At 46.2% G+C, this 25,827-nt stretch overlaps 1 protein-coding gene across 1 annotated transcript in view; it reads right to left on the bottom strand.

Moving 5' to 3' along the window:
* The window catches only part of IFT52 (intraflagellar transport 52), a 292,137-nt gene that overhangs the window by 207,068 nt on the left and 59,242 nt on the right, over positions 1-25,827 (bottom strand). The window contains exons 3-6 of the mRNA XM_086932254.1: positions 18,125-18,212; positions 15,726-15,855; positions 9,883-9,958; positions 6,526-6,597 (exon numbers count right to left, since the gene is read on the bottom strand). Of these exons, the coding sequence (XP_086788380.1) occupies positions 6,526-6,597; positions 9,883-9,958; positions 15,726-15,855; positions 18,125-18,212 (366 nt within the window). The remainder of the gene's footprint in view (positions 1-6,525; positions 6,598-9,882; positions 9,959-15,725; positions 15,856-18,124; positions 18,213-25,827) is intronic.

Below are 25,827 nucleotides of genomic sequence, written 5' to 3'. Positions count from 1 at the left end.
TGTGCTCTATTCTTATGTGGTTTCTTTGATGCCAGTCTGTGCCACAACATGATGGCAAGTGGTACATACCGGACTCTATGGCAAATCAAATCTGTGCTATGTTATTTGTATGCCAGACGGGTCTTCCAATATTTCCTGTTGGAGGGTTGTGCGTTTGTTGCTACCTGTGCTGTAGTATTTAGCAGTGCAGGGTCATGAGCCTTTGACTTTTCATATGCTTACAGCGCCAATCTATTAAAAGGGGCAACAAAGAGGTGAATGTGCTTTCACCTAAAGAGCATAAAGACATGCTGCTCGGTTGAGTTATATGGAAACATGCAGAGAGGTTATGTAACCTTTTTGAGACAAGGAAACTGCCAAATGTACAACAAATTAATGAAACAACGGATGGAGCAGGACTAAAAAGTATGCAATTTGAGTGGAAGCTGTGCCTACTCCTCCACATTTACATCAAAGGAGTGAGATAATTGGAAGTCCTATCAAGGTTGATATCCCGAACAGAAGCTTCACAACCCTTTAAAGTCCTCAATTTCCCCTACTTCTCCAATTCTGAAAGAGGATACATTTTGAGCAGGGTTCACAGCATAAGCTTTTCTCAAGCTCTGAAAAGGCAGGCAAAGCTTATTTAAGTGACAGCTCAAGTTGCTAACAAGACATGCACCTTGCACATGCAAGGAAGAGACGTGAGGCAATTGGCAGGTGCGAGACCTGACATAAATTATAATTTCTGTTTCTTTTGAACTTGTGACGACTTCCTCCTACAGTCTTAAACTTTCTTGCAAAACTGTTTCCCTTTTATTGTTAAATAGGAATTACATTTTAGGGCAAATAAGATAGAAACAGACTAAGGACAAACACATTTGTTGCTAAGGAGACCCATCCTCTGTTCCTAGCTACCACTCTGCCACTTACTAAACTTCAAAAACATTCATGCCCCCCTCTCTCCACTCCACAAATTCCCCCAGATTAACTCTCCTGTCATCTCTACTAATAGGCAACCAAATAACGTTATGTAGGTACAACGTTCTGCCACGAGTACTGCATTAGCCTCCATTCAGCAGGTTTCGGTGATTAAGTAAGCTGTGAACCAAAACTTACTTTTCCACAGGATAAAAGAACCTTTTGATACTTTGCTCGTTCAAGAACAGTGACCTTAAGTTGGGACTTTGTTCTGGGCAAGTCCTAAATCTCAATTGCCCCTGTACTAACACATCACTGGGTAGCACTGTTGAGTCTGAGGGTAATCATGAATTACTGGGGTCCAAAAGTAACTACTGAAGTCACTTAAGACTGGTGTCGTGGTCTCAGTGAATTACAAGACTATAACAAAATATTTTTTTTCTTTTTTTTCAAAACAGTATTCTCCTTTAGAGCTTGTCTCTCAGTTGTACGAAGATAGTAAGTCAAAGTTTTCCTCAAGAAGTCTGTGTGGGTTAGACACTCCAAACAAAGAAAAACAGCAAAATAATCCTTAATAACTGGGAGCCAGTGGGTGCTTTAATGCTCTAAAAAGATTACTTGAATGCATACAGGCTCAATATATAACCAAAACAAAGACATACAAAGAATATTCCAACTAGAGCTCTTCCATATCTAGAAATTGTGCATTAGAATGTCTTCCAACTTTCAGTGCATGGCCTACATTGGCCCATAGGGCTGCCAATCAGTTCTCGACTTTGTCAGCACAGAACCAGACACAATTATTGAGCACAGAAAAAGGTTTGCAAAACAATAACCATTCACTTCAATGGGGACAGATTTACAGTGTGCTAGCAAACACTGGCAATAACAGTCAAAAGACCAATGCAAATCTCAGGTACAGGCATCCACCACAAGACACAGTTGCTTCTTTTCTGTGAAAAAATGTATCCTTTAATGTATCGCGAACTAGACCCGAAGGCATCAGAACCAGTTGCTTTAGAGACGGACACATTCATTTTTTTTTACCATGCAGAATCCTGACAAACTGGACAGAAGATCCAAGTCTGGAAAGCGCATGAGTGACAAATGGGGAAGGAGGGAGGGATAAGAGGGCAATGGGCAATGGCAATTACCAGGAATTCATAAACTCAGTAACTTCAGCATTGGACTACAACAGAGTCTGGTGTCCATCACAAGGACCCATGTGTAGGATAGTGGATTATTATGTGTTGTGTTTGTAAAACCATACAATAAAGTCATAATCTCTACAAGGACCAGTTTGGTTCTTAAATAAAAGCGTTAGCTCAGTACTCAGGAGCTTTGGCACACCAGGCTTAATTAAAGGAACACGTATGAAGTAGTAAGAAGTACCAAAACAGTCTACAATTAAGAAACACAACAAAATAAAAATCAGATACCAATTTATAAAAATTCTTTTGTGGGAAAGCGAAGATATGATTTTTAAAAGATAGTGGAAATCACTGTAGTTCAATCATTAAAGAGCAATAAATTGCTGCAAGTGACAAAGAAGGTCTGAGCCAACTGGCCAGAATGGCCATTAAAACTCTCTTCGACAGACCACAACGAATTGGGTGCAGGCCACAGGGACCACTTGGGTCCAGGGAGACAGTTACCTGTCAGATCTGACAGTCTCTGGCTCCTCGCTGTATTTGTATCTCTTATAGAGTCCAGGAAAGAAGTAGTCCTGATGGAGGATGCTGAAGAAACAGAACGTCTTTTCCACCCTTGCTTCCACACATGTCAGGGGTGATCTCTGGCCTTAGGACTCGATCTCCCCTAAGGCACCAGTGCAGGTCCAATCACCACTGGTCAACTGGTCTCCCAGTTACAGCGGTTACTTGCAGGTAAATAAATCTTGTCTGGGGCCCAGAGTTCGCACTGTCAATGTTGGGAGCACTTCATGATGGTCAATTCTCGGTGCCCTAGGATGCACTTCGGAGGCAAGCAGAAGTCCTTGGGCAGCTGGTCCCTTGATGGTGCAGGATTCTTCAGCTTTTGTAGGCTGGATGCTTAAAAGAGCTAGCCACATACCTTTTGGAGTCACTCCGTCTGTCCTTGCACAAGTGGAGTCCTTTTGCATGTGTGGGCACAGCAGGCACAGTCCTCTTTGCGAGACCCTAGGGTGCAGCAGGTGGAATTCAGCCTTTGGTGCAGACTCTCTTTTCTCGGCCCAGGAAGCAGCAGGGCAGTCCTTCTTCAGTCTTCTTTCCACTCCATTACCGATTGAGGAGTGGAACATGTGGCAGAGGTGCCACTTTTATGCCATCCTAGTGTTTATGGGAGGGGAGGACTCACTAGCTAATAAAGCAGCAGTTCCAGTGAGGCACCTCTTCCCAGTTTACTTCACTTCCTGGGGGCTTAGCCAAAACACAAACAAAAAGTACACTTTTCTTCTTGAATCCAAGAAGCCTTAGGTCTTCTTTCCCTGTGTGGAGCTCTGGGCACAACCCTAGGGTGTACTCAGCATTTCCGGGGAAAAACATATCTACAATGGGTGTTCACCCTCTGGGGGAGATGCTAGCCAGTCTGCCTACACAAAGGAGCATTCAGGCTAATGTGTGACAGGCATTTGCTTCACTAAGGCAGTAGTCTCTCTAAAGCTGCACCATCTGTGGCCACTGCAATGTGGCCACCTCCTCCCACCAATAGTTCTCTTTGTTCCCTGTTCCTGGTAGAGCTTCACATTATTTAGGAGAGGGCAGCCTAATGACTCGGACAACAAGAACTACTGACAGTCAGGAAGGGCTACCAAAAGGTTTTAGACTACCAAGTGGCGACTTTCTATAGTCACCTTTCTATTAAATGTTTCTTTAAATTCGATCTTAGCAAGGCGTCTGGTTTAATGTAACAATTGATTTGATACCATGAATTAATATCTTTTGTGATCTCAAATCGAAGTAAGCACTTAGTGCGGTGGTTAGTGTAACTCCATGCTAGCCAATGGCAGCATCTGGCCCTACTATAGTAAAAATGGCATTTTGAGTCTTCATTGACTGGGCATGTCGAAAATGAAGGGAACAAGCCTTTCTTTTTAATATCAGACTATCCTGGCTTGTGGGCCACCAAGCCCTTCCCTGGAGGTGACTTAATATTAAAAAGGAAGTTTTGACTTGGCAATAGGGTTTATTTTGTCATGTCAAGAAGGAAGTTTGGGAGCTGTTCGACTAGGCTGCAGTGGCGGGCTCTGCGTCCCATTTTCACCTTGGTCACTGTAGTGGGGGAACAATTAAGTGTGCAGTCTACTAGTAACGTTTAGCTTACTAGTTCTGGGTACCTATTGTACTAACAACTAGGGACGTATAGGTAAATTAGCTATAAGCCAACTCAATACAGCTTTGAGGAGTCAGAGCACGTGCACTGGGGCATGGACATCAGGGAACAGTGCACTACGCAGTTGAAAAACCAGCAGAATTATCTAGAACTTTAAGTGGGGTGGGGGGGGGGTACAAAAGAATGAACTTTCCTACACTATGCTGGACACAGAAATACTCTAAAGCACTACACCTTGAAAACTGCTAGTCCTGGCTGAATTTACATGGCACCCACACGAATCGTGGCAGGCCAGAAGCAAAATGTCTCTTGGGTATGAACTAAAATATATATTTCTCTACAACCAGAGAGTATTTGGATCTAGCTTGCAGCTAATTAGTGACTGCTGCCACCTTCAGTTACACCTCTGATAATCAATTTCCCATATATTAAATCTAAGTCCGACTTTACCATTGGATTGGATTTTTATTAAATATCAAAATAAGTCTTTGAGTGGAATCTGTAGCTGGTACAGGTCAAAAGTTAATAGATTAAAGTTTTAATCAATATTTTGAGTTTTCCTTTGTGCCAACTACTGCCTGACCAGTAACCATGTTGATTGGGTTCCATCAATGGGAAAGCATGCAATTTCTACAGTCACTGGGGAAACATGTAATTTCTAATGTAATATATTTTCTACTCTTAAATATTATGCACCATACCTTGTAGGCAGCAAACCCTGCTTAGTGGTTACTTATTTAATATGTAAAATAACGTTTCCGCACCTGGCAAAAGGATGATTTATCACAGGTCTGTGCAGCAGGGTTCAAGCAGCAGCAGTCAGGCCACACAGGGTAGGCCGGAAGTCTACTTTCCAAATTCCACTATAACCGATTGCACAAGGGGGGCTGCAGTCCATAAGTGGCATTTTAATTCTCATGTTAGGGCTTATTTCTGCCCACCCCCTATACTATAGCCCTATAAGAAAGTTAAATGTGCCAATCCGGTGTTAAGACAATTTTGACACGTTTTTGGGGGTCAGAGCACACACAGTGGCCACTGAATAGTGGTGTCCCAGTGTTACAGTTCCCGATTGTGTACTGGGGAGTTGCAAAAAAAAAGTCACACCCAGGACTGTTATTTACTTGTTATTGTCATTAATATAACATTCATTAAAACATATTGAACATTAATTAAACTATCTGTCCGCTATCCTATACCACCGCTAAGATACACACCCAGAATTTTGTGTGTATGAAAAAACAAATATTCATGAAGTTTTGCTTACAGTTTCACCAATTTTGCATTGTACTTCTACTTCAAATATATGCTGCGGTGCTCACAAATTAAAAAAAAAAAATCACAAAAACAAAATAATTATTCTAATGCTTTCACAAAATCACATTCCATCAACCTTCTACAAAGTCAAACCATTTCGCTTTCTCAATACACAGTAGATGTCTTGCTTAAATGCATTGCAGAACCTGATGAAGACCTAACAAAACAAAAAAGCTAAATATTTCCCGAAAGCTAGAATTCAAAACCCTTGATGGCAGCCAATAATAAGCATAATGGAAACTAAAGTCAACCGCTAACAATGTACAAGAGTTCATACATAAAATATGGACAATCAGTTCAACTTTATCAAAAACAAACAAGAGAAAAAGCCAGGAGTAAAGCCCCAGGAAATTACTCAGACAATGGTAATATTGGTATGTTTGAGACAGATGGATTTGCATTCTGAAAAACATAAAACAGGAGTAAAGAGGATGCGAGGGAACTACAAGAATACCAAAAATGACAGTCAACATCTAGTAAAGTAAAAAAAGAAAAACAAGTTCTGTAGATTACCTCGGCTCCATTTGCACGCGCATCCATTTACTACAAAACAGTTTTAGAGCAGCATTTCATTTTACAAAGCTGCTAACTAGTTTACCCAAGTCGTATCTTACATGAACAATTTTAGTTAACTTACCAGTAGCTTTCCAAATTCACCCGCCTGTGCAGGATTGGCACTTACACATTACAAATTAAACTATTTCATGGTCCACTCTACAAGATGGCATTATGCCACTATGCGCCAATTTGAAAAGCGGACACCAAACTGAAAGAACCTGTATACTGCAATCAGTGTATGACAGGCCTCGCCCTATGGAAGTCCTATCACAGTCGCCATCTTGGAATTGGTAAAAGACAACCCTTCAAGTCAACATTTTACTGGATTTAAAACTATAAGGCATAGGCCCATGTGGCACATCATTGTTCAAATGCAAACAGGTAATGTACATATTAGTGGAGATCAAAATAAAAGAATGATACCGAATATTTACTTACTGCGCGTTGTTACCACTGCCATCATCCTCAATTATATCAGGCACTACTTTTCCTGCAGCTCGACTGATTTCCCTTCAAAAGAAACATAGGCAAACATTTACATATTTGAAGATTTTCATTCCAGTGAACTCCTTAAGCTGACCAACCAGAAACCACCAACAATACACACAATAACAAATTATGTGGGATTAATGCTCTAACTCACATGGGTATTCATTTTAGTCAAAACTAAGGCGCCTATCAGAATGGCAGACGGACCTGCATTAGTCCGCCACCCCCGAGGTGGAGGGACCGTCCGCAGGGGCAACGGTGTTCCCTCCCTCGGAATTACAAGCTTCTGAGGACCGGTTTCTGGCATTCCAGCGGTCTTCAGCCCGGCTTGCTTGAATCCAGTGGCAAAGTGACTGATTTGCATATAGCCATGTCTGAACTGGGATGGCAGAGTGGTCTAAAGAACGGCGATGGATTAAACCCAGATCTTTTGACTGGGTGTGAGTGTTTGATTGGTTCAGATGCTCCGTCCATTACCACCCCCTTTTGTACCGCTTTTTGCCGCCATAGGTGTGGCAGGGTATGCTCAGACGTGAGTCCCTTGCTCACTTTGCCACTGGATTCAAGCAAGCCGGGCTGAAGACGGCTGGAATGCCAGAAACCGGTCCTCGGAAGTTTGTTTCCGGTCCAGGGAAGGCATGGCTTGGCAGTTCGGGCTGGACTGTTCCCATGATATTTTACAGTACAAGGGAAACCCAAAGGAGCGATAGGCAAGGGACCTTGGGTGCATATATTGTTACAAGGAACATTGGTCCCCAACAATTAGTTGATAACCTGGAATAAATATAGAACAACAAATGAAGTCTATATAAACTGTCCAGCCGGACAGAGTTTAATAACACAATAGTGGAATTTGCCAATCAGTTAAATACAATATCAAAAAGTGGGACACAACCAGTGTCCTACTACTGTATCAGAGACAGTTGTGACACAGAAGAACATGAATGAGGCAAGAGCAAGCAGTCTGCATATATTCCAAAATTTGGCAGACATATATTTGCACAGGTACACTGTTGTGATTTAAGTAGTAATCAAATCAAATCATCCAGTGTCAAGTGTCGACGACGTTTCGATCTCCTTAGGGCATTACGGGATCATCATCAGGACAATCTAAATTCATGCCTTATCATACGTAGTGATATTTACACTAGGCGTGTTGCCAATGTTAAAGAATCAACGCGGGACCGCAACAACAAGTCTGTAAATGGAAAAGGAACACGATGGTCCCAGGGATAGTAATGCGTGCCGTCCTCAATGGGGTTCCGGGTGCTGGCAGAAGTCGAGCATCGACTTCTGCCAGCACCCGGAACCCCATTGAGGACGGCACGCATTACTATCCCTGGGACCATCGTGTTCCTTTTCCATTTACAGACTTGCTGTTGCGGTCCCGCGTTAATTCTTTAACATTGGCGACACGCCTAGTGTAAATATCACTACGTATGATAAGGCATGAATTTAGATTGTCCTGATGATGATCCCGTAATGCCCTAAGGGGATCGAAACGTCGTCGACACTTGACACTGGATGATTTGATTTGATTACTACTTAAATCACAACAGTGTACCTGTGCAAATATATGTCTGCCAAATTTTGGAATATATGCAGACTGCTTGCTCTTGCCTCATTCATGTTCTTCTGTGTCACAACTGTCTCTGATACAGTAGTAGGACACTGGTTGTGTCCCACTTTTTGATATTGTATTTAACTGATTGGCAAATTCCACTATTGTGTTATTAAACTCTGTCCGGCTGGACAGTTTATATAGACTTCATTTGTTGTTCTATATTTATTCCAGGTTATCAACTAATTGTTGGGGACCAATGTTCCTTGTAACAAAGGACTGTTCCCATGAGGCACAGGGTCAGACTGATTTGCATATAGCCATGTCTGAACTGGGGTGGCAGAGTGGGCTAAAGAACGGTGATGGATTAAACCCAGATCTTTTGACTGGGTGTGAGTGTTTGATTGGTTCAGATGCTCCGTCCATTACCACCCTCCTTTGTACCGTCAATGGTTAGAGCGGCAGACCCTGATGCAGAGGTCTGGCCCGGGACCAGGGTTCAATTCCTGCCTCGGCGGGTCTTGGCCTCAATTTCCTCGGACCTGATAATTCTTGCCTCAGTGCCTATTCTAATCATGGATCCCACTCTGCAACTCTGGGCAATAGCTTGCTTAATCTCCACAACGGCCCCAACAGCGCTGGGATGCCTGGCTTCACCTTGGGGGTGCCCAGGAGTGGACATCTCACAGGAAAGCCAGGAAGGGTTCCACAGCGGTATGCGTACAGCTCCAGGAAACCCCGATTGGGGTAGAAGTGCGCTTTACAAGTACAAATTCATTTAATTTCATACTAGAGGTAGCCTTTACTCACTAACATTGTTTGAGTGTCCACAGTGTAATCATTTATCAGAAATAGAGAGAGGGACTTTGAGGATAATTTGAAGCCTTCAACCGGATCCACCCCCCACCCCCTCACACTTTTAAACATTTTTTCAGTAAGGACAGGAGTTTAAAAAAAACTTTGTGCCTGCCCATAGCAGTGTCTTTCACTGCTACTCTGCTTTCTTTTACTAAAAAAGCAGCTCTGTTTTAAGCCTGAGGTTTGTCTCACTTACCTAAAAGCATGATAAATGGTCCTCTTGGCCAGAGCTACCCCAACTCCTTAAGATAAATTCAGTCTAGTGCATAGAGTCTATGCCAAGTTCACAGTTTAAGATGCATTATCCCCTTCTCTTTTCTACCTCAAAGGGAAACCGGTTTCTTTATCTGCAATGAGGCATTATAAGCCACAATCTACCTTTAAATACCTCTTTAGAGCCCTCTGTAACATCATAAATGATTCATACATAAACATCTATGAAAGGTCCATTAGCAGCAGACGTCATTTTACAACGGGTACGCTCTTGTTAAGCCTCTATATTCTCGCAAGCTCAATGCGCAGGAGCATTGACAGGCGAGCCCTAAAAAGGGGCCACAATGTTTATATACAGGTAGAAAACAACTGCAGACAGATTCCTTGACAATGACTAAAAAGCTCGCCCATGAAGAACACATTTTGGGTATATCAACTTTCAAATGCAGGACTGCTAGTTTCCACATCAAAACATCTCCGATACAGAGTAGAGCGAATCCTAAAAATCAGTTCACATTTTACAAATGCATTAAAATCCATATCTTTACTGGGAGGATTTGTCTAAGAACATATTAAGAATCAATTGTGTATGTAACAAGATATAAAGAGGAGCAAGTGCTACCTGATGACTAAATGCTGCTAGGAGTCAGTATGAAGATAAAAAAGTGACATACCTGTTGAGGACTCCATTGGAAACAAGTGCTTCTTTGGGATGAAAGTACTTATAATAAACATTTCGGACCACGGCATCTGTTGTAAAAGAGAGAATAATTAGAAATTAATGTGCCTCCTGTCAAAATGTCCAAAAGATTATAAAAGCATAAATCTAAGGTCTGGGCCAGATGTATAAAACTATTGTGCAGTGGCAAACCTTGTGATTCACAAAACCCTACGTTTGCAACCAAAAATGTTTTTTTACTAAGTACTAACCCCATTCTGCGAGTCAGAAAAGAATGTCCAACTTGCAAAATGGGTTATGCAACCCATTCTGAATCACATTTAGGAGGGGACATGAAAAAAGTGCCCGCTTCTAATTGCAATTTGGAATAGTTTGAATGAATGGTTTGCTATTGCAACTGCAAATCTTAGATACAGACCCCTCAACGAAGGTGGTATCCATACACAACGAGGAAGGTGTCCCCATTGAAGAGTTTCCCCAACCGGCACTGTGTCAGGTGGCCAAGGAAGAGCAGGCAGTGGTCCACTGCCTGCTCCATGCGATGTGTTCCTAAACAGGAAATATTTTTTTATGCAGTACCAGTTCCTTTGAGGAATGTTGCATGAATAAAAAAAAATAAAAATAAAAAATAAAACTTCCCATTTAAGAATGTGAACACAGGAACAGAGGTTTCCGGTTCCTTGTAAGCTACCATTCCTGTGTTTGTAGACAATCACTTCGGAATGGAAATAGCAACCTGCCCAATTATAATTTATTAAGGCGGTCGTTCTGCCACCTGCAGCAAGGTGACTAACTAGCAAATACTTTGCATCGCAAAAACACAGACAAGTCCCAAAACGTTTCTGCGCAATTTGCAACCACTTTTGGAGACTTTTTACTCAGTACATCAGGCCAATGGGCTTCTATTGGCATTTTCCAAGCTAGTGCTACACAAGGAGGTGCATATTCTTGCTCTGTCGAATTACTAGTCGTTCAGCAGCAATAAGAGACTATTAGCCAAATTTAGGACTACTGAATGGCTTTTTTTTAAAATATGTAATAAACTCATTTTATGATTAAGTTACTGAATAGCAAAATGAGATTAGAAATGCTTTCCGAATCACAATTTGGAAGGTACATGTTATTCCCTTCCAAACTGTGATTCGAAATGCTATGTGTCAATGGTTTGCGGTCGCAATTATAGTCACAAACGCATTGATAGGTTAGAAATTCCACAAAGGAGGTAATAATCCATACGCGAAGGGGGTCTTCTTGAAATCCCTGCTCTTTTGTGAAAGAGAAAACATGGTCTGAGGGACCACTGTCAACCTCTAAACATTTTGTTTTTAAGTATTTTTTTTTTCTTAAACGCGGACCTGTTTCCTTCAAGGCAAATGGGCTTCATTTTTTTTCAAGTACTTTAATAACATGCAGTCACATAAATGGTAATCTGGTCACCCCAGCAGACTCCATCTCTGTGATGGCATCCTATTAGAGTTAGTCCAAATTTGTGACCTACCTTACGAATACTAATATAGTAGGTTGAATTGCAACCCACTCTGAATGGGGACTTTGCAAACCAACCTATTAGTATATACATCAATTCGCAAAATCAGGATTAATTCACAAAAACGTTGGTGCACAATTTGAGATCACTTGTTGCGAATCAATTCTTAATGCATCTGGCCCATTGTTACATCTTAATGATGTGAACAATTCATAACATTTCAGTTGAATGTTACTTACACATATGGCAGCTGTGAATTTGAATACTACGGCAGACTTCATCAATCACAGTCTTGGGGAAACAGGCAGTTTTGTGACACTCACTGATGGCTGCCAAAGTAGGTGAAGAAGCACATTCATCTTTAGGGGGAGTGTAGGGGAACACATTTCTCCACTAGGAAAAATGTCTCCAATAGTGGAAAAATATTTAAACATGCACATATTTATTTGCCTTACATTTCTTTTCCAATGCAGAAATTTCGCCCAGGCACAAGTATTATGAATTCTGTGACATGAGGAGACATTAAAATAGCATTCTTTTTATGAAGGAGGGTGTCTCTTTATGAGGTTACACGTGACAGCTGGGGAGCATTCCTACTTCAGCAGGCACCTGGCCAGAGCGTCCATTAAAAGGGATGACTTACTTACTACTTGTTTCTGGATAGAACACAATCTTGTTGTGTTGTCCCGTTTGATTAGCACACAATTATTTGGTACCAAGTACAAAATCTTTATAACACATTCACTGTTCAGGAGTTCCACCATGTTATTATTTAAAGTTTTTCTGCTGGCAACAAAAATGAATGTGTCCGTCTGTAACGTAACTGGAGCTCATGTAAAGTGCTCTGATACCGGATACCTTCGGGTCTAGTTTGCGCCATATAAAACTCTAAAAAGAACAAGCATTGGAAATGCAATAGGTCTCGCATCATTAGAGTTAGTGCTTTTAGAATTGTTTATGGGTTTTTTTTGTAAATATTTAGCATTTTTGTTTCCTGTAGCCAATGCTAAAGAATTACAAATAAAAAAAGCCATAAACATTTCTAAAAGCTCTAACTCAAATGCTCCGAGACCTATTGCACTGTGTGAGGGTGAGGGGTTGAGGGTGAGTGAGGGTGAGGGTGAGGGTGAGGGTGAGTGAGGGTGAGGGGTTGAGGGTGAGTGAGGGTGAGAGGGGTTGAGGGTGAGTGAGAGTGAGGGTGAGTGAGGGTGAGGGTGAGTGAGGGTGAGGGTGAGTGAGGGTGAGGGGTTGAGGTTGAGGGGTTGAGGGTGAGTGAGGGTGAGTGAGGGGTTGAGGGTGAGTGAGGGTGAGGGTGAGTTAGGGTGAGGGGTTGAGGGTGAGTGAGGGTGAGGGGTTGAGGGTGAGTGAGGATGAGTGAGAGTGAGGGTGAGTGAGGGGTTGAGGGTGAGGGGTTGAGGGTGAGTGAGGGTGAGGGTGAGGGGTTGAGGGTGAGTGAGGGTGAGTGAGGGTGAGTGAGGGTGAGTGAGGGTGAGGGTGGGTGAGGGTGAGGGGTTGAGGGTGGTGAGGGTGAGTGAGGGTGAGGTGTTGAGGGTGAGTGAGGGTGAGGGGTTGAGGGTGAGTGAGGGTGAGGGTGAGTGAGGGTGAGGGGTTGAGGGTGAGTGAGGGTGAGGGTGGGTGAGGGGTTGAGGGTGAGGGGTTGAGGGTGAGTGAGTGAGGGTGAGGGGTTGAGGGTGAGCGAGGGTGAGGGGTTGAGGGTGAGTGAGGGTGAGGGATTGAGGGTGAGTGAGGGTGAGGGGTTGAGGGTGAGTGAGGATGAGTGAGAGTGAGGGTGAGTGAGGGGTTGAGGGTGAGGGGTTGAGGGAGGGTGAGGGGTTGAGGGAGAGTGAGGGTGAGGGGTTGAGGGTGAGTGAGGGTGAGGGGTTGAGGGTGAGTGATGGTGAGGGTGAGTGAGGGTGAGAGTGAGTGAGGGTGAGGGGTTGAGGGTGAGTGAGGGTGAGTGAGGGTGAGGGTGAGGGTGAGTGAGGGTGAGTGAGGGTGAGTGAGGGTGAGGGTGAGGGGTTGAGGGTGAGTGAGGGTGAGTAGTGGATGTGGTGGTGGATGTAGTGCTCGTGGGTGTGGTGGTGGTGGTGGATGCGGTGGATGTCATGTTTTTGTAACTCACACTCTGGATAAGGCACGCACGGATTTCAGTCGTTAAACCGAGGCATGTTATTTCATGGAGAATGAAGTGCGGACAACTGATGAGGGCGCGGTCAAAATCCAGGTAAAGTATTCTGAAGATTTTGCAATCCCGTCCTTCGCAACACAAAAACCCCCCAACAAAACAATCAAGATTTGGAAACACTTTTGCCATTTTAGCAAGATTCTGATCTAACTACGCCACTAAAAACTCAGCCCAATCGCACAGTTGCTTGAATCCCACTAAAGAGGACTACATAAAAAGACTAAACAAAACACCACAAAACCGTGTATAAAGAAAACAAAATAGTGAATCGTTTCTTTATCTAAATGTATCCCAAGTCGCTTTTCTAGTTATAACAATACAAAAACACGAAACCATGAAACGTCATCTGTTTAATATTTTTTCCTCGCTTCTTTGAGATGTACAGTTCTAAAACAGCACAAGTGTGTGGCAGGAATACTCAACATTCCTTGGATAAAACACGGTCGCTTTCTTCCGCTATTACTAGTTACAAATGCTGCTGGGGGAACTGAAAGGCGAGTAGCGCAAGTTACCGTTCGCTGGGGCATGATCAACAACCGTTTCCAGAAAACGTATCACTAAGGATGTACACATTTTCAAAGTGGCAGAAGGTCAGGGCTCCTGAAACGAAACATAAAACATGAAAAATACGCTGATAAACAAGCCCACTTTATTTCCACCGTAAAGGTTTGGGAGGTAAGAGTAGGAGGTGGGGTGGGAAAGGAAACAAACAAGACGGGGGAAAAAAAAACAGTAAAACAGCCAGTGACTGGAATATTCTTCATCACTCAAACAGCACGAGGTGGGTGGAGGAATGAGCGAAGACGTCTTATCGATATGTGAAATTACATCATGGGACGAAGCCGGCAACAGAAAGAACAAGCATTACACGGATAGCCCCTGCACACGCCGACTCGGACGCAAAGCAAACAAGACGGAGGGAAGAGAGAGAAGGGGAGGGGGGAGGAGAAATGCGACACGGCGGGCAGGAGAGGGGGCGGAGCGGGGAGAGGGAACAGACGGAACAAGACGGAGGGAAGAGAGAGAAGGGGAGGGGGGAGGAGAAATGCGACACGGCGGGCAGGGGAGGGGGCGGAGCGGGGAGAGGGAACAGACGGAGGGAAGGCAGATAAGGGGAGGGGGGAGGAGAAATGCGACACGGCGGGCAGGGGAAGGGGCAGAGCGGGGGCCTGGAGTGCGGCTGAGGGAACTGATGTGCACGCGCTTTTAAGCTCAATGCGCATGCGCATTGAGCTTAAATTTCTCGTGCACTGCAAGGAATCGCCACGATTCCTTGCAAGTTGGGTAAAGAGTGGATAAGCCCCCATAGTCCCGCAAGCTCGATGCGCATGCGCATCGACAGGCGAGACCTAAAAAGACTTGAACTTTGGTATCACCAAAGAAGAGCCCTCCACTTCAGAAACGTCTTACTGGTAGGGTATTCCCTTTATGTTTGTTCAAATGTAACTCTACTGCAAGGAGTCTGGGGCTTTCATTAATCTCGTCTGCCAGTCTTCAAGGGCTTGACACCATAGGTTGAGCCATTCTTGTAAAGCCCTCACAAATCGAGTTGAAATGGTGTGTCTCGAAGCTGCAGACGCCAAGGTGCCAGGTACTGTAGTTTGCTCACTGTGAGAAGATGCTCCTTCATGACAGATGCATCCTCTGAACAAGAAAGAAAGCCTCTCATCTGAAGAAAACAATGTGCTTATTTACAGGACAATGACAGAGCTTTTAAACAATTATCCATATTTACCAATGAGTTGTCACATGTAGGAAGACTTTAACTATGAAGCCATTTAACTCCATCGATTTCTTATTAGAAGATAAATAAATTTGCTTTCGTGTGTTAATGTTTTATTATGAACAAATAACAAAAATACTGCAGAAACGAATGCTCTTTCCACGGCAGATTCCAAAACAGGACTTGTGCATGTGCCTTTGTCTCTGAGCATTTCTCTCAAGTCAAGAGGAATACAGAAATGAGGCCTGAACTGATAAAGGGTGTTGTGGGCATGTAAAGCTGGCTATAGAGCGTGTGCCTAAATAACTGCACCCAAGTTACAGTGCAGCCTCTAAAAAGAAACACCCTATAGTCAGGGACATGAAGGTTATCAGTGAGTCCTGCAAGTTTTCAAAAACATTATTCTAGGGTGTGGGATAGAAGTGGAAGGCTTGAAATATTTACCATTATTGATCATAACTCCAAACTCTTCCAGCAGAAAGTTGATGTTTGTATCGTATCTGGATTCACCACCTTCTCCCAACATCACCAGTATATCCCCACCACCTTCAAGATACTTTTTTAGCACTTCGAACTGTAAAGGAATATGGAGAAAAAAAACAAAATTAAAACAATGGGAGGACTGTCTAGGTTTACAAAAAAGTGTGACCATTTTAAATCCGAATAGCCAACACAGACTGGAGGAGGTTAGAAGCCACACAGACAAGGGGTGGGTGAGAACCCAAAAAGACAGGATTGGTGGAAGGGAAGAAGTCACACGGACACAGGGAGTGGGAGGGAAGAAGACACATGGACACAGGGAGAGCGGGAGGGAAGAAGTTGCACAGATAAGAGGGGGGTAGAAGGGAAGAAATCACACGTATATGAGGGGGTTGGGAAGGGAAGAAGCCACACGGACATGGGGTGGAAGGGAAGAAGCCACACGGACAAGGGGTGGGGTGGGAGGGAAGAAGCTACACAGACAAGTGGTGGAATGGGAGGGAAGAAGCCCCACGGACAAGGGGTGGGTTGGTACGGAAGAAGCCACACAGACATGGGGTGGGGTGGGAGGGAAGAAGCCACACGGACAAGCGGTAGGGTGGGAGGGAAAAAGCTACACAGACAAGGGGTGGAGTGATAGGGAAGAAGCCACACGGACAAGGGGTGGGGTGGGTGGGAAGGAAGAGGCCACATGGACAAGGGGTGGGATGGGAGAGAAGAGGCCACACGGACAAGGGGTGCGGTGGGAGGCAAGAGGCCACATGAAATAAGTATCACAGGGAACAATGATTGGCAGGGGAAGAAGAAAGAACAAGCATTTTCAATGCAATCGGTCTCGCATTTGCGAGCGTTTAAACTATAGCCATTGTAAATGACATTGCTTTTTGGTGTTTTTAAAAGCAAAACATAGATAAAACGCATTGCTATTTCTAATGCCAAGAGCTGAAACTCTCGCAAATGCGAAAACACTCTAATGTTGGCTGTGCCCCTTTTTTTAGAAGCTGCTTGCATATCCAGGTTACAGTGAGCAGCGTCTAAACAAATTGATGTGGCTAAAATTAAAGTGAAAGCACATATGGGGTTTTCACCCTAAGTAATAAAAAAAACTATATTTCAAAAGCTTCTGTAGCACGGCCGCTAAAGTGAAAGCGGTGTCGTGGGTGTAATAGGGGAAGAGCATTAAAGAAAACAGTGCTCACCAACCTATATAGCAGACCATGTAACAACACCAGTTAAAGGTCCAGTCTTTATGGGAGGTACCAAATGCAGACAAGGCACTATCAAGCAGGGACTAACAAGCCTAATAATGATGACTCGGAAGCCAGTGTTTACGAAGGACAATGACATGAGCCAATTAAAAATATGGGAGGAAAGTGGGTGGGGCTTCAAAGCCATACTACAATACTGCATGCCTCGCAGCAGCGCATGCGCTGCACAGGCTCCACCTAAAAGTAATACCTCATCACAGCAAGAGTAATGAAAGGACACTTATTAAAATTAAGCAATCAGTACTTGGAAGGGATGGGAGTGAAACTTTCACACGCTGGCCAATTAGGAGGCAGCAAATAAGAATGACAGTGAAGTCAACAAAAGATAAAGGTCCAAGCCTCTTTTAGTAAATGAAATCTCTGTGAAATGACAACGCATGCGCATTGTCTCAGGCGAGACTTAAAAATAAAGTCATGTGTGGAATTTTTGTTTTCAATGTTGCTATTCGATATGCTTGGTTTTATAATTAAAAGGTTTTTCCTCTCTGTAGATGCAGAAAAGCCTTTTTTGAACATAGCTTTCGTTAGAGATAGTGTTTAGAAAAATGAATGAAGATCCCAACGATGCAGTTACTTTTACTTCAAAAGTAGGGAATAAAATACTCCCACATCAAAATGTTGTCTTGAGACCGGTTTGATTCAGACCATAAGCTCAAGAAAACTTTGAACAACATTCAGTCAAATAGTAGCCAAGAAACAAAACAACAGAATAGAAAACATTTTGTTATGCTTACATGGTGTAGATTAGTCCAAATGATGTGTGGGAAAATGATCTTTTCCTAATGTAACAAACATAAAATACTAACTTTGTTTTTTTAAAAGAGGGGGTCGGAGCAGACATGACGCAGCCTTGTTATATGCGTCTCAGAAGGATATGCACAAAGAGCGAAATGCAGAAAAGCCAGACCGTGTATGCATAGGTAAGCAAAATAAAAAGATTTGACACATGTGCGACTGGATATTATGAGACAGCAGGAGAGCAGACTAACCAGTAGAAAATGGAGGCAGACTTGATCAAAGCAGGGTTAGATTTGGCAAGGAAATGGTCAAAATGTTACATAATAACAAAACCCCCAAACCCTTTGCCTGCCTTACCTCCGCTGCAGTGAACTTTTCTCTGGGTCCTGCTGTGACCCACAGTTTTACTCCCATCAGCTTTTCTGCAGTGATTTCGTCTTTTAAACTATGAAGGTGAAAGCACAAAATCACAGAAATAGACAGCAATTATTTCAAATGCTCCAAGTCGAACCATATACAAATCTTAAAACACTAAGACTGATTCACAAAGGCAAGCAGGTAGAGGGAGAAAGTCTATGAGAATATATTTTAGATTAAGATTTTTCCTGGAAATGTAGGACAGTCACCAACTTCCAATAATATTCCAACTCTTCTACTTGTGGAAAGGGGCGACCACTCGGTCCCCCCGAACGTATGGTTGGGGGCCCGGATCCCCCCGGGAAACCATTTTGGGCGGGGGGCGTGTCACGGCTGGTATGCCCGAAGCGGCGTAGCCGGGGCGCGCCTTCTTCCCGCCCAGGAGGGGTTGTCCTAGACACCTACACCGATGGCCACGCCCAGGAGGCGTACCTGCAGAGGGTTCACGCCCTCCCGAAGACGGATAAAGAGAGCGGGAATCCGAAGAAGCATCCTCTTGTTCCTGTGCTTGGAAGCTGCACCCACTCGTTGCACGTGAGCCCTCGACGGAACAAGGAGCAATTTTGAGAACTTGTAATTCTTGTGTTTCTCTTTCAGCGACTTCGAGGCTCAGGGTTCAGGACCGTATTGATCGACGTGGATCGGACACTCGATAATAATGCCTGGCAAGAAGGCAGGAAAGAAGTCCGGAACCGACCAGATGCTTCGCATGCTGGTAAGAGATATGGCGAACATGAAGAAGCAGATGGCTGCGATGAACAATCCGGGTAGACCGAAGAAGGTAATAGGCCCGGCATTGCCGAAAGTTGCCCCCGAGGGTAGGGGGAAGCGGGTTAGGAATAGGCCGGCAGGGGGGGGGAGGTCCCGGTTCCCGAGGTTCCCCCGGCGACCCCAGCCAGTCCGGTCGAGGCTCCGGTACCAATCCCAGACGCGGGTCAACCGATTCCGGTTGTTGTTACGCCCGCCAACGAGGAGGATATGCCTCCGGAATTAGCCTCTCAGCTGGCCGCATGGCTCGGCTAAAAGTCCTGGGGTGGTACGGCGCCTGAAGACACGGCCGAAGAGGCCAAGTTACTAATGCAGCAGTTACGGCAGTCTAGAGCTGCCGCAAAGGCGAATCTCCCTCTTGTCCCCCCACAGGTGACCTCGGAAGGACCGGCACCAGACATAGAGAAAACGGCGGGAACGACGATTAAGCCGGGTAAGCAGGCATTGCCAATGGCGGGGGAGGGGTCGTTGCCCTCAAGACGGGAGAAGGTGGTTCAACATATACCGTTGGCCACAAAAGAATTGATATGGGCTGATGTATGTAAATATGTTTTCCCTGCTGACTGACCATCACGAAATGGAGTATATTGAGACACAGAAAGATTTGTGGCACCCGAGTGTATGGCGAGCAAAAATGGCGGGATTCAGGGTGGATGAGACAATCACAAATTGGGCCAAGGCCTTTGCAATGTTTACTGCAATCATGGGGGAACGTAGACCCGAGGTTCTGTCCGTATTGTCTTGCTATCAAACACGAATACTGGATTTATATGAAACGTGTGAGGGCAATGAATGGATGGGGTACGATATGAAGTTCCGTAAGGCCAAGGAGCACGATTCATCTCTGACGTGGGATTGTCTCGACTCAATTTCTTGGCAGAAGCAGCTACTGCCGGGCGCGACAAAGTCGTCCTCGCTAGGTGGTAATGGGTCGGAGCCTCCCCGCTACCAGTCCTCGGTGCCCTTTCGAGCGGGCCCCGGTGGCGACCGCCAAGCAAGGACTGGTGGGAAGGGGGGTAAGAAAGGGGTCTGTTGGAATTTTAACAGGGGCAATTGCAGCAGGCCACAAGGGACATGTAGATTCAGACATGCATGTGCGGGGTGTGGGAACTCATCACACCCCGAGAGTTCTTGCAGATCCAGGAATAGTGGGACGGCAGGTAGCGGAGGGTCCAAACAAGATTGAAGGGGGCCATTTTGTACCACTACCTACCCCCGTTGATATCATGGCAATGATCCCTTGGCTAAACGAATACCCTGATCATGTCTCCGCCGGGGTGTTGAGGAATGGGTTCCTATATGGCTTCCACATCCCGGCGGGGGATTTTCGTGGGGAGCCACTTTGTAGGAACCAACTGTCGGCTCAGCATAATCCAGCGCTTTCTGGAGGGGAAGATTGCAAAAGAGGTTGCCCTTGGCTGGGTTGCTGGCCCATATGGGCACCCGCCGGTAACGGGTTTCATCTGTTCCCTGGTAGGAGTGGTTCCCAAGAAGGACCCGGGGGAATTTAGGTTGATCCATAACTTGTCTGCTCCAAGGGGTCTCTCGGTGAACGATGCGATTGACCCAGGAGTTTGTTCGGTGCGGTACGCATCTTTCGATGATGCCGTCACTATGTTAAATCGCCTGGGGCCCGGAGAGCTGATGGCGAAGTCAGATATTGAGTCGGCGTTCCGGTTGCTCCCGGTACACCCACAGGATCAGCGTTTGTTAGGCTTTGTGTTCCAGGGACGTTATTACATGGATAGATGTATGCCAATGGGTTGCTCCATCTCTTGTGCTTATTTTGAGAAATTCAGCTGTTTTTTGGAATGGGCATTTATCAGAGCCACTGGCCATAGCCATGTTATGCATTACTTGGATGATTTCTTGTTCTTGGGGGCAGCCGGCGACACAAACTGTGCGCGGGCGCTGCAGGATTTTTGCTCCCTCATGAAGGGATTCGGAGTGCCATTGGCACCAGGTAAGACGGTTGGATCATCCACTTCACTCGAGTTTCTGGGAATTGAGCTCGACTCTGTGGAGGGATGTTTCCGTTTGCCAGTAGGGAAAGTAGCGAGATTCAGGGCTTCCCTCGAACTGTGCCTGAGCAAGGAGAAAGTTACACTCCATCAGTTACAACAAGCAGTTGGTCAGCTTAACTTTGCCCTAAGAGTAATACCAATGGCCCGCCCCTTTTCCCGCTCTAGAGCACAAGCGATGGTTGGTCTCAAGGAAGGACACCACCACACGAGACTGTCGGCAGAGGTTCGCCAGGACATGCGCATATGGTTGGCATTTCTGGCGGATTTCAACGGTCGAGTGGTGTGGAACAAACCGCCAGCGTCTTCGGACGAGCTGGGGTTGTGGACCGACTCGGCGGGGAGCGTGGGATTTGGCGCCATCTTTGGTAATCGATGGTCGGCGCAAACATGGCCGGCGTGGTGGCACACCAGCGGCCTCACAGGTAACATTGGGTTCCTCGAGTTATTCCCCATTTTGGGGCTCTGATGGCATGGCCGGAAGAGTTCAGAGATCGCTCTGTGGTATTTTGGTCCGACAATATGACTGTCGTTGAATGTATAAATAATCAGGCAGCACGCTGCAAGTGGCTATTGAGATTACTTAAGGAAATTGTACTACTTTGCATGAGACTGAATGTGCAATTCAGGGCGAAACATGTGCCGGGTGTAACTGAATCAGGCTGCTGATGCACTCTCTCGTTCACACATGCAGGCTTTCAGGGGTTATCTACCTTCCGCGGACCTAACGGCGGCACCATTTCCCGAAGCACTCTGGTTACTCGGTGCCCCGGATTACAAGACCTCGTGGCAGCAAGCTTAGCCCCCAGGACGAGGAAGGCATACGAAGGAGCGTTTCGTTCCTATTGTGCATTTTTGGGTCCGGCAGGGGAGGACACATGGGGTCGGGAGGATTGCTTCCCAAGGTTTCTAGTAGCATTACACAGGGAAGGCCGGTCAGTAGCAACGGCCAATAGGCACCGGGCCGCCATTTCATTCATGGCGCAGGCACATGGTATCAAGGACCCGACATCGTCCTTTGTGGTAAGGAAATCCCTGCGTGGGTGGCAACGCATGGAAGGTCGTTCAGTAGACGAGAGGCGCCTGATTGGGTTAGAAAGGTTGTCCCTGCTCATGTCGGCTCTACCTAGGACATGTTCCTCCCATTTCGAGACAGTTCTGTTCCAGGCCGCTTTCGCATTAGCATTCCACGGGGCAATGCGGGTGAGCGAACTGGTTGCAAAGAATAAGAAAGATGTGGGGGGAGGCCTGTGTTGGGATCACATCCTGATTAGGAGTGATTCAATGGTAGTCACAATAGCCAAATCCAAGACTGATCAAAGGGCTATGGGTGACAGTATAGGTGTCCAGCGCATGCGAGGGTCCCCCATGTGCCCGGTAAGGTGCGTTGAAGAATATTTGGCACGAAGGGCGGATACGTGGGGGGGAAGCCTGCTGAGACACATTGATGCCACCCCACTGACGAGGTTTCAGTTTCAGAGGGTGTTAGCACTGGCAATCGCAGCAGCGGGCATGGACCCGTGCGATTTTGGGACCCACTCCTTTAGGATTGGGGCTGCTACGGAGGCTACAGCCAGGGGTCAGAGTGCTGAAGAGGTGAAACAGTTAGGACGATGGTCCTCGAATGGTTTTAAAAAGGTACGTGCGATTGCACATGTTGTGAAGTCAAGTTACATGCACTCACGCTTCTTGTCTTCTGTTTGATTTACAGTTTCGCGAGCATGCTATGCGGGGCGGAATTTTCAGTCGACCCGGCACCAGGGGACCAGCGGTCAGAGATCACCGGCTGAGGAGAGAGTGGTGTGGGTCGTGGGCCACTCATACGTGAGACGGGCCGGGGACGTATTCAAAGCAGGTGACGCGACTCACGCAGCTGGGGAATACGGGTGCAGAGTGACCTTCCACGGAAGGGGCGGGCTCTGTATTGACCAGTTTGAATCTTTTTTCGAGGAACTCTTAGGGCGGCAGAGGTCACCGCCATCTGTAATCATAGTACACCTGGGGGGCAATGACATGGTGACACTTGGGATACGAGTACTACTCAAGCGAGTTTTGTCTACTGTTAGTTGGCTTGCGAGAAGGATCCCGGGGTGCACGATAGCATGGTCCCACATGATTCCCAGGAAGGTATGGCGGGGGGGCCTCTCGGTGTCAGCTCTGAACCATTCGGTAAAAAAGGTCAACAACAAACTTGGTAGGTTGTTTCGCGCGGCGCAGTTGCACAGTATTCCGCATGGATGCATTCGGGGGGATCACATGTATCTAGAGGATGGGGTTCACTTGTCCCGGGAGGGGAATGTCTTACTCATAGGAGACTTCATAGCTTGGCTAAGGGGTTTGAGGAAGCATGACCTTTAGGAGGAGTGTGGGGGGGCCGGATAGCCGGTCAACTATCCGGCCTGTGGCGGTAAGGTCATGATCGGTGAGCAGTAATTTCAAGGTCCCTAGAGAGGGGCGCCACCCAATATGGATGGGAGCGCCCGGGGGGAGGTGGCCATTGGCCCCTCCCACGGGGAGGCGGCACCCACTAAGTATGGGTCGCCTAGGGGAAGACGGCCATAGGCCCCTTCCAGGGGAGGAGGGGGCTATATGCACCTCCTACGAATTTCCTGGGGCCCGGATATCCGCGACGGCGGATGTGATAGACAGTGTGGGGTGGGAGGGGGAGTCCACGCTGCCTTCTTACAGTCACCTCACACGGGTCCTCGGATGACCTCTAAGATGGCGTCGAGTTAAATGGGGGGCCCCGCACGACAAGGGAAATTGGAGTTGGCACAAAGGGTACAGTCCTCGGTGCGGCCGCCACTCACACCGTGAGGGCGAGAGTTTTGGTAGTAGGGATCTGACACCGGTTGCGACCTTGCCGTTGGCCCGTAATGCTAGGATGTACAATTTTAATTTAGAAAGTATGCATTGGCAGGATGTTAGACTCGGCTAGGAAAACCTTTGTACTAGAGATTTGTTAAGGTTAGCCAATAAACATGTCTTCATCGAAATGTAATAAATGAAAATTGTACATGATATGAAACGTTTATTTTAATATTTTAATTTTGTTTCATATTTTAATAAATACGGCCGGGAGGGTGACTCCCTCCCGCCTTCCAAAAGTTCAGAACTGCGTCCGTCTTCCCATCCTTGGGGATTTGTGTTGGGAAGGGGTAACAGGCATCCCGGCCATATGGAAAGGGGCGACCACTCGGTCCCCCCGAACGTATGGTTGGGGGCCCGGATCCCCCCGGGAAACCATTTTGGGCGGGGGGCGTGTCACGGCTGGTATGCCCGAAGCGGCGTAGCCGGGGCGCGCCTTCTTCCCGCCCAGGAGGGGTTGTCCTAGACGCCTACACCGATGGCCACGCCCAGGAGGCGTACCTGCAGAGGGTTCACGCCCTCCCGAAGACGGATAAAGAGAGCGGGAATCCGAAGAAGCATCCTCTTGTTCCTGTGCTTGGAAGCTGCACCCACTCGTTGCACGTGAGCCCTCGACGGAACAAGGAGCAATTTTGACCCACCCACCAGCCCCTTATAGCAATGCTAGTACTGCAATAAAGCAATTCTCTTCTTGATAACATCTTCTCCCCTTTGTTTAGCAGGATATGAAGGTCCAGTTTAGTGATATGATGAATGTCTGAATGTACTGTTTTTTCGTAGCATTGACAAATATTGCAATTAAACAGCATAATTTTCTCCTTCGTAGGTAATCAAATGTCGTATTTATTTTTTGGTCGGGCGGTAAGGTCATGATCGGTGAGCAGTAATTTCAAGGTCCCTAGAGAGGGGCGCCACCCAATATGGATGGGAGCGCCCGGGGGGAGGTGGCCATTGGCCCCTCCCACGGGGAGGCAGCACCCACTAAGTATGGGTCGCCTAGGGGAAGACGGCCATAGGCCCCTTCCAGGGGAGGAGGGGGCTATATGCACCTCCTACGAATTTCCTGGGGCCCGGATATCCGCGACGGCGGATGTGATAGACAGTGTGGGGTGGGAGGGGGAGTCCACGCTGCCTTCTTACAGTCACCTCACACGGGTCCTCGGACGACCTCTAAGATGGCGTCGAGTTAAATGGGGGGCCCGCACGACAAGGGAAATTGGAGTTGGCACAGAGGGTACAGTCCTCGGTGCGGCCGCCACTCACACCGGGAGGGCGAGAGTTTTGGTAGTAGGGATCTGACACCGGTTGCGACCTTGCCGTTGGCCCGTAATGCTAGGATGTACAATTTTAATTTAGAAAGTATGCATTGGCAGGATGTTAGACTCGGCTAGGAAAACCTTTGTACTAGAGATTTGTTAAGGTTAGCCAATAAACATGTCTTCATCGAAATGTAATAAATGAAAATTGTACATGATATGAAACGTTTATTTTAATATTTTAATTTTGTTTCATATTTTAATAAATACGGCCGGGAGGGTGACTCCCTCCCGCCTTCCAAAAGTTCAGAACTGCGTCCGTCTTCCCATCCTTGGGGATTTGTGTTGGGAGGGGGTAACAGGCATCCCGGCCATATGGCTTTTCCACTAAATATAAAATGATGCAGAAATGTGCAGGTATACACCAAGTTTTTACTATAGATGCAAACCCTTTGCCACCCACACGTCCATCACAGGCAGTGTTACTTCACTTTGTAGGCTGGGAAGACACTTCCTCCTATCTTTCACAGGTGTAAATGTACATGCCTTTCCAGGTTTTGAAACGACCTGTAATAATGTTTGGGAATTCCCAGAAACTGTTACAGGTTTTATCCCACCCACAGCCACTGGCAAATCCATGATGCACCTGGATTTTACACTAAAACAAAAACACATTCCACAGATCCAAATTCTGTGCATCAGAATGTGGAATTTATAATCACAAAATGCT

Source organism: Lissotriton vulgaris, chromosome 7 (genome assembly GCF_964263255.1).
Source record: "Lissotriton vulgaris chromosome 7, aLisVul1.2, whole genome shotgun sequence".
Classification (NCBI taxonomy): domain Eukaryota; kingdom Metazoa; phylum Chordata; class Amphibia; order Caudata; family Salamandridae; genus Lissotriton; species Lissotriton vulgaris.
The sequence above is the reverse complement of the archived record's forward strand: the minus strand, read 5'-3'. Positions and strand labels throughout refer to the sequence as shown.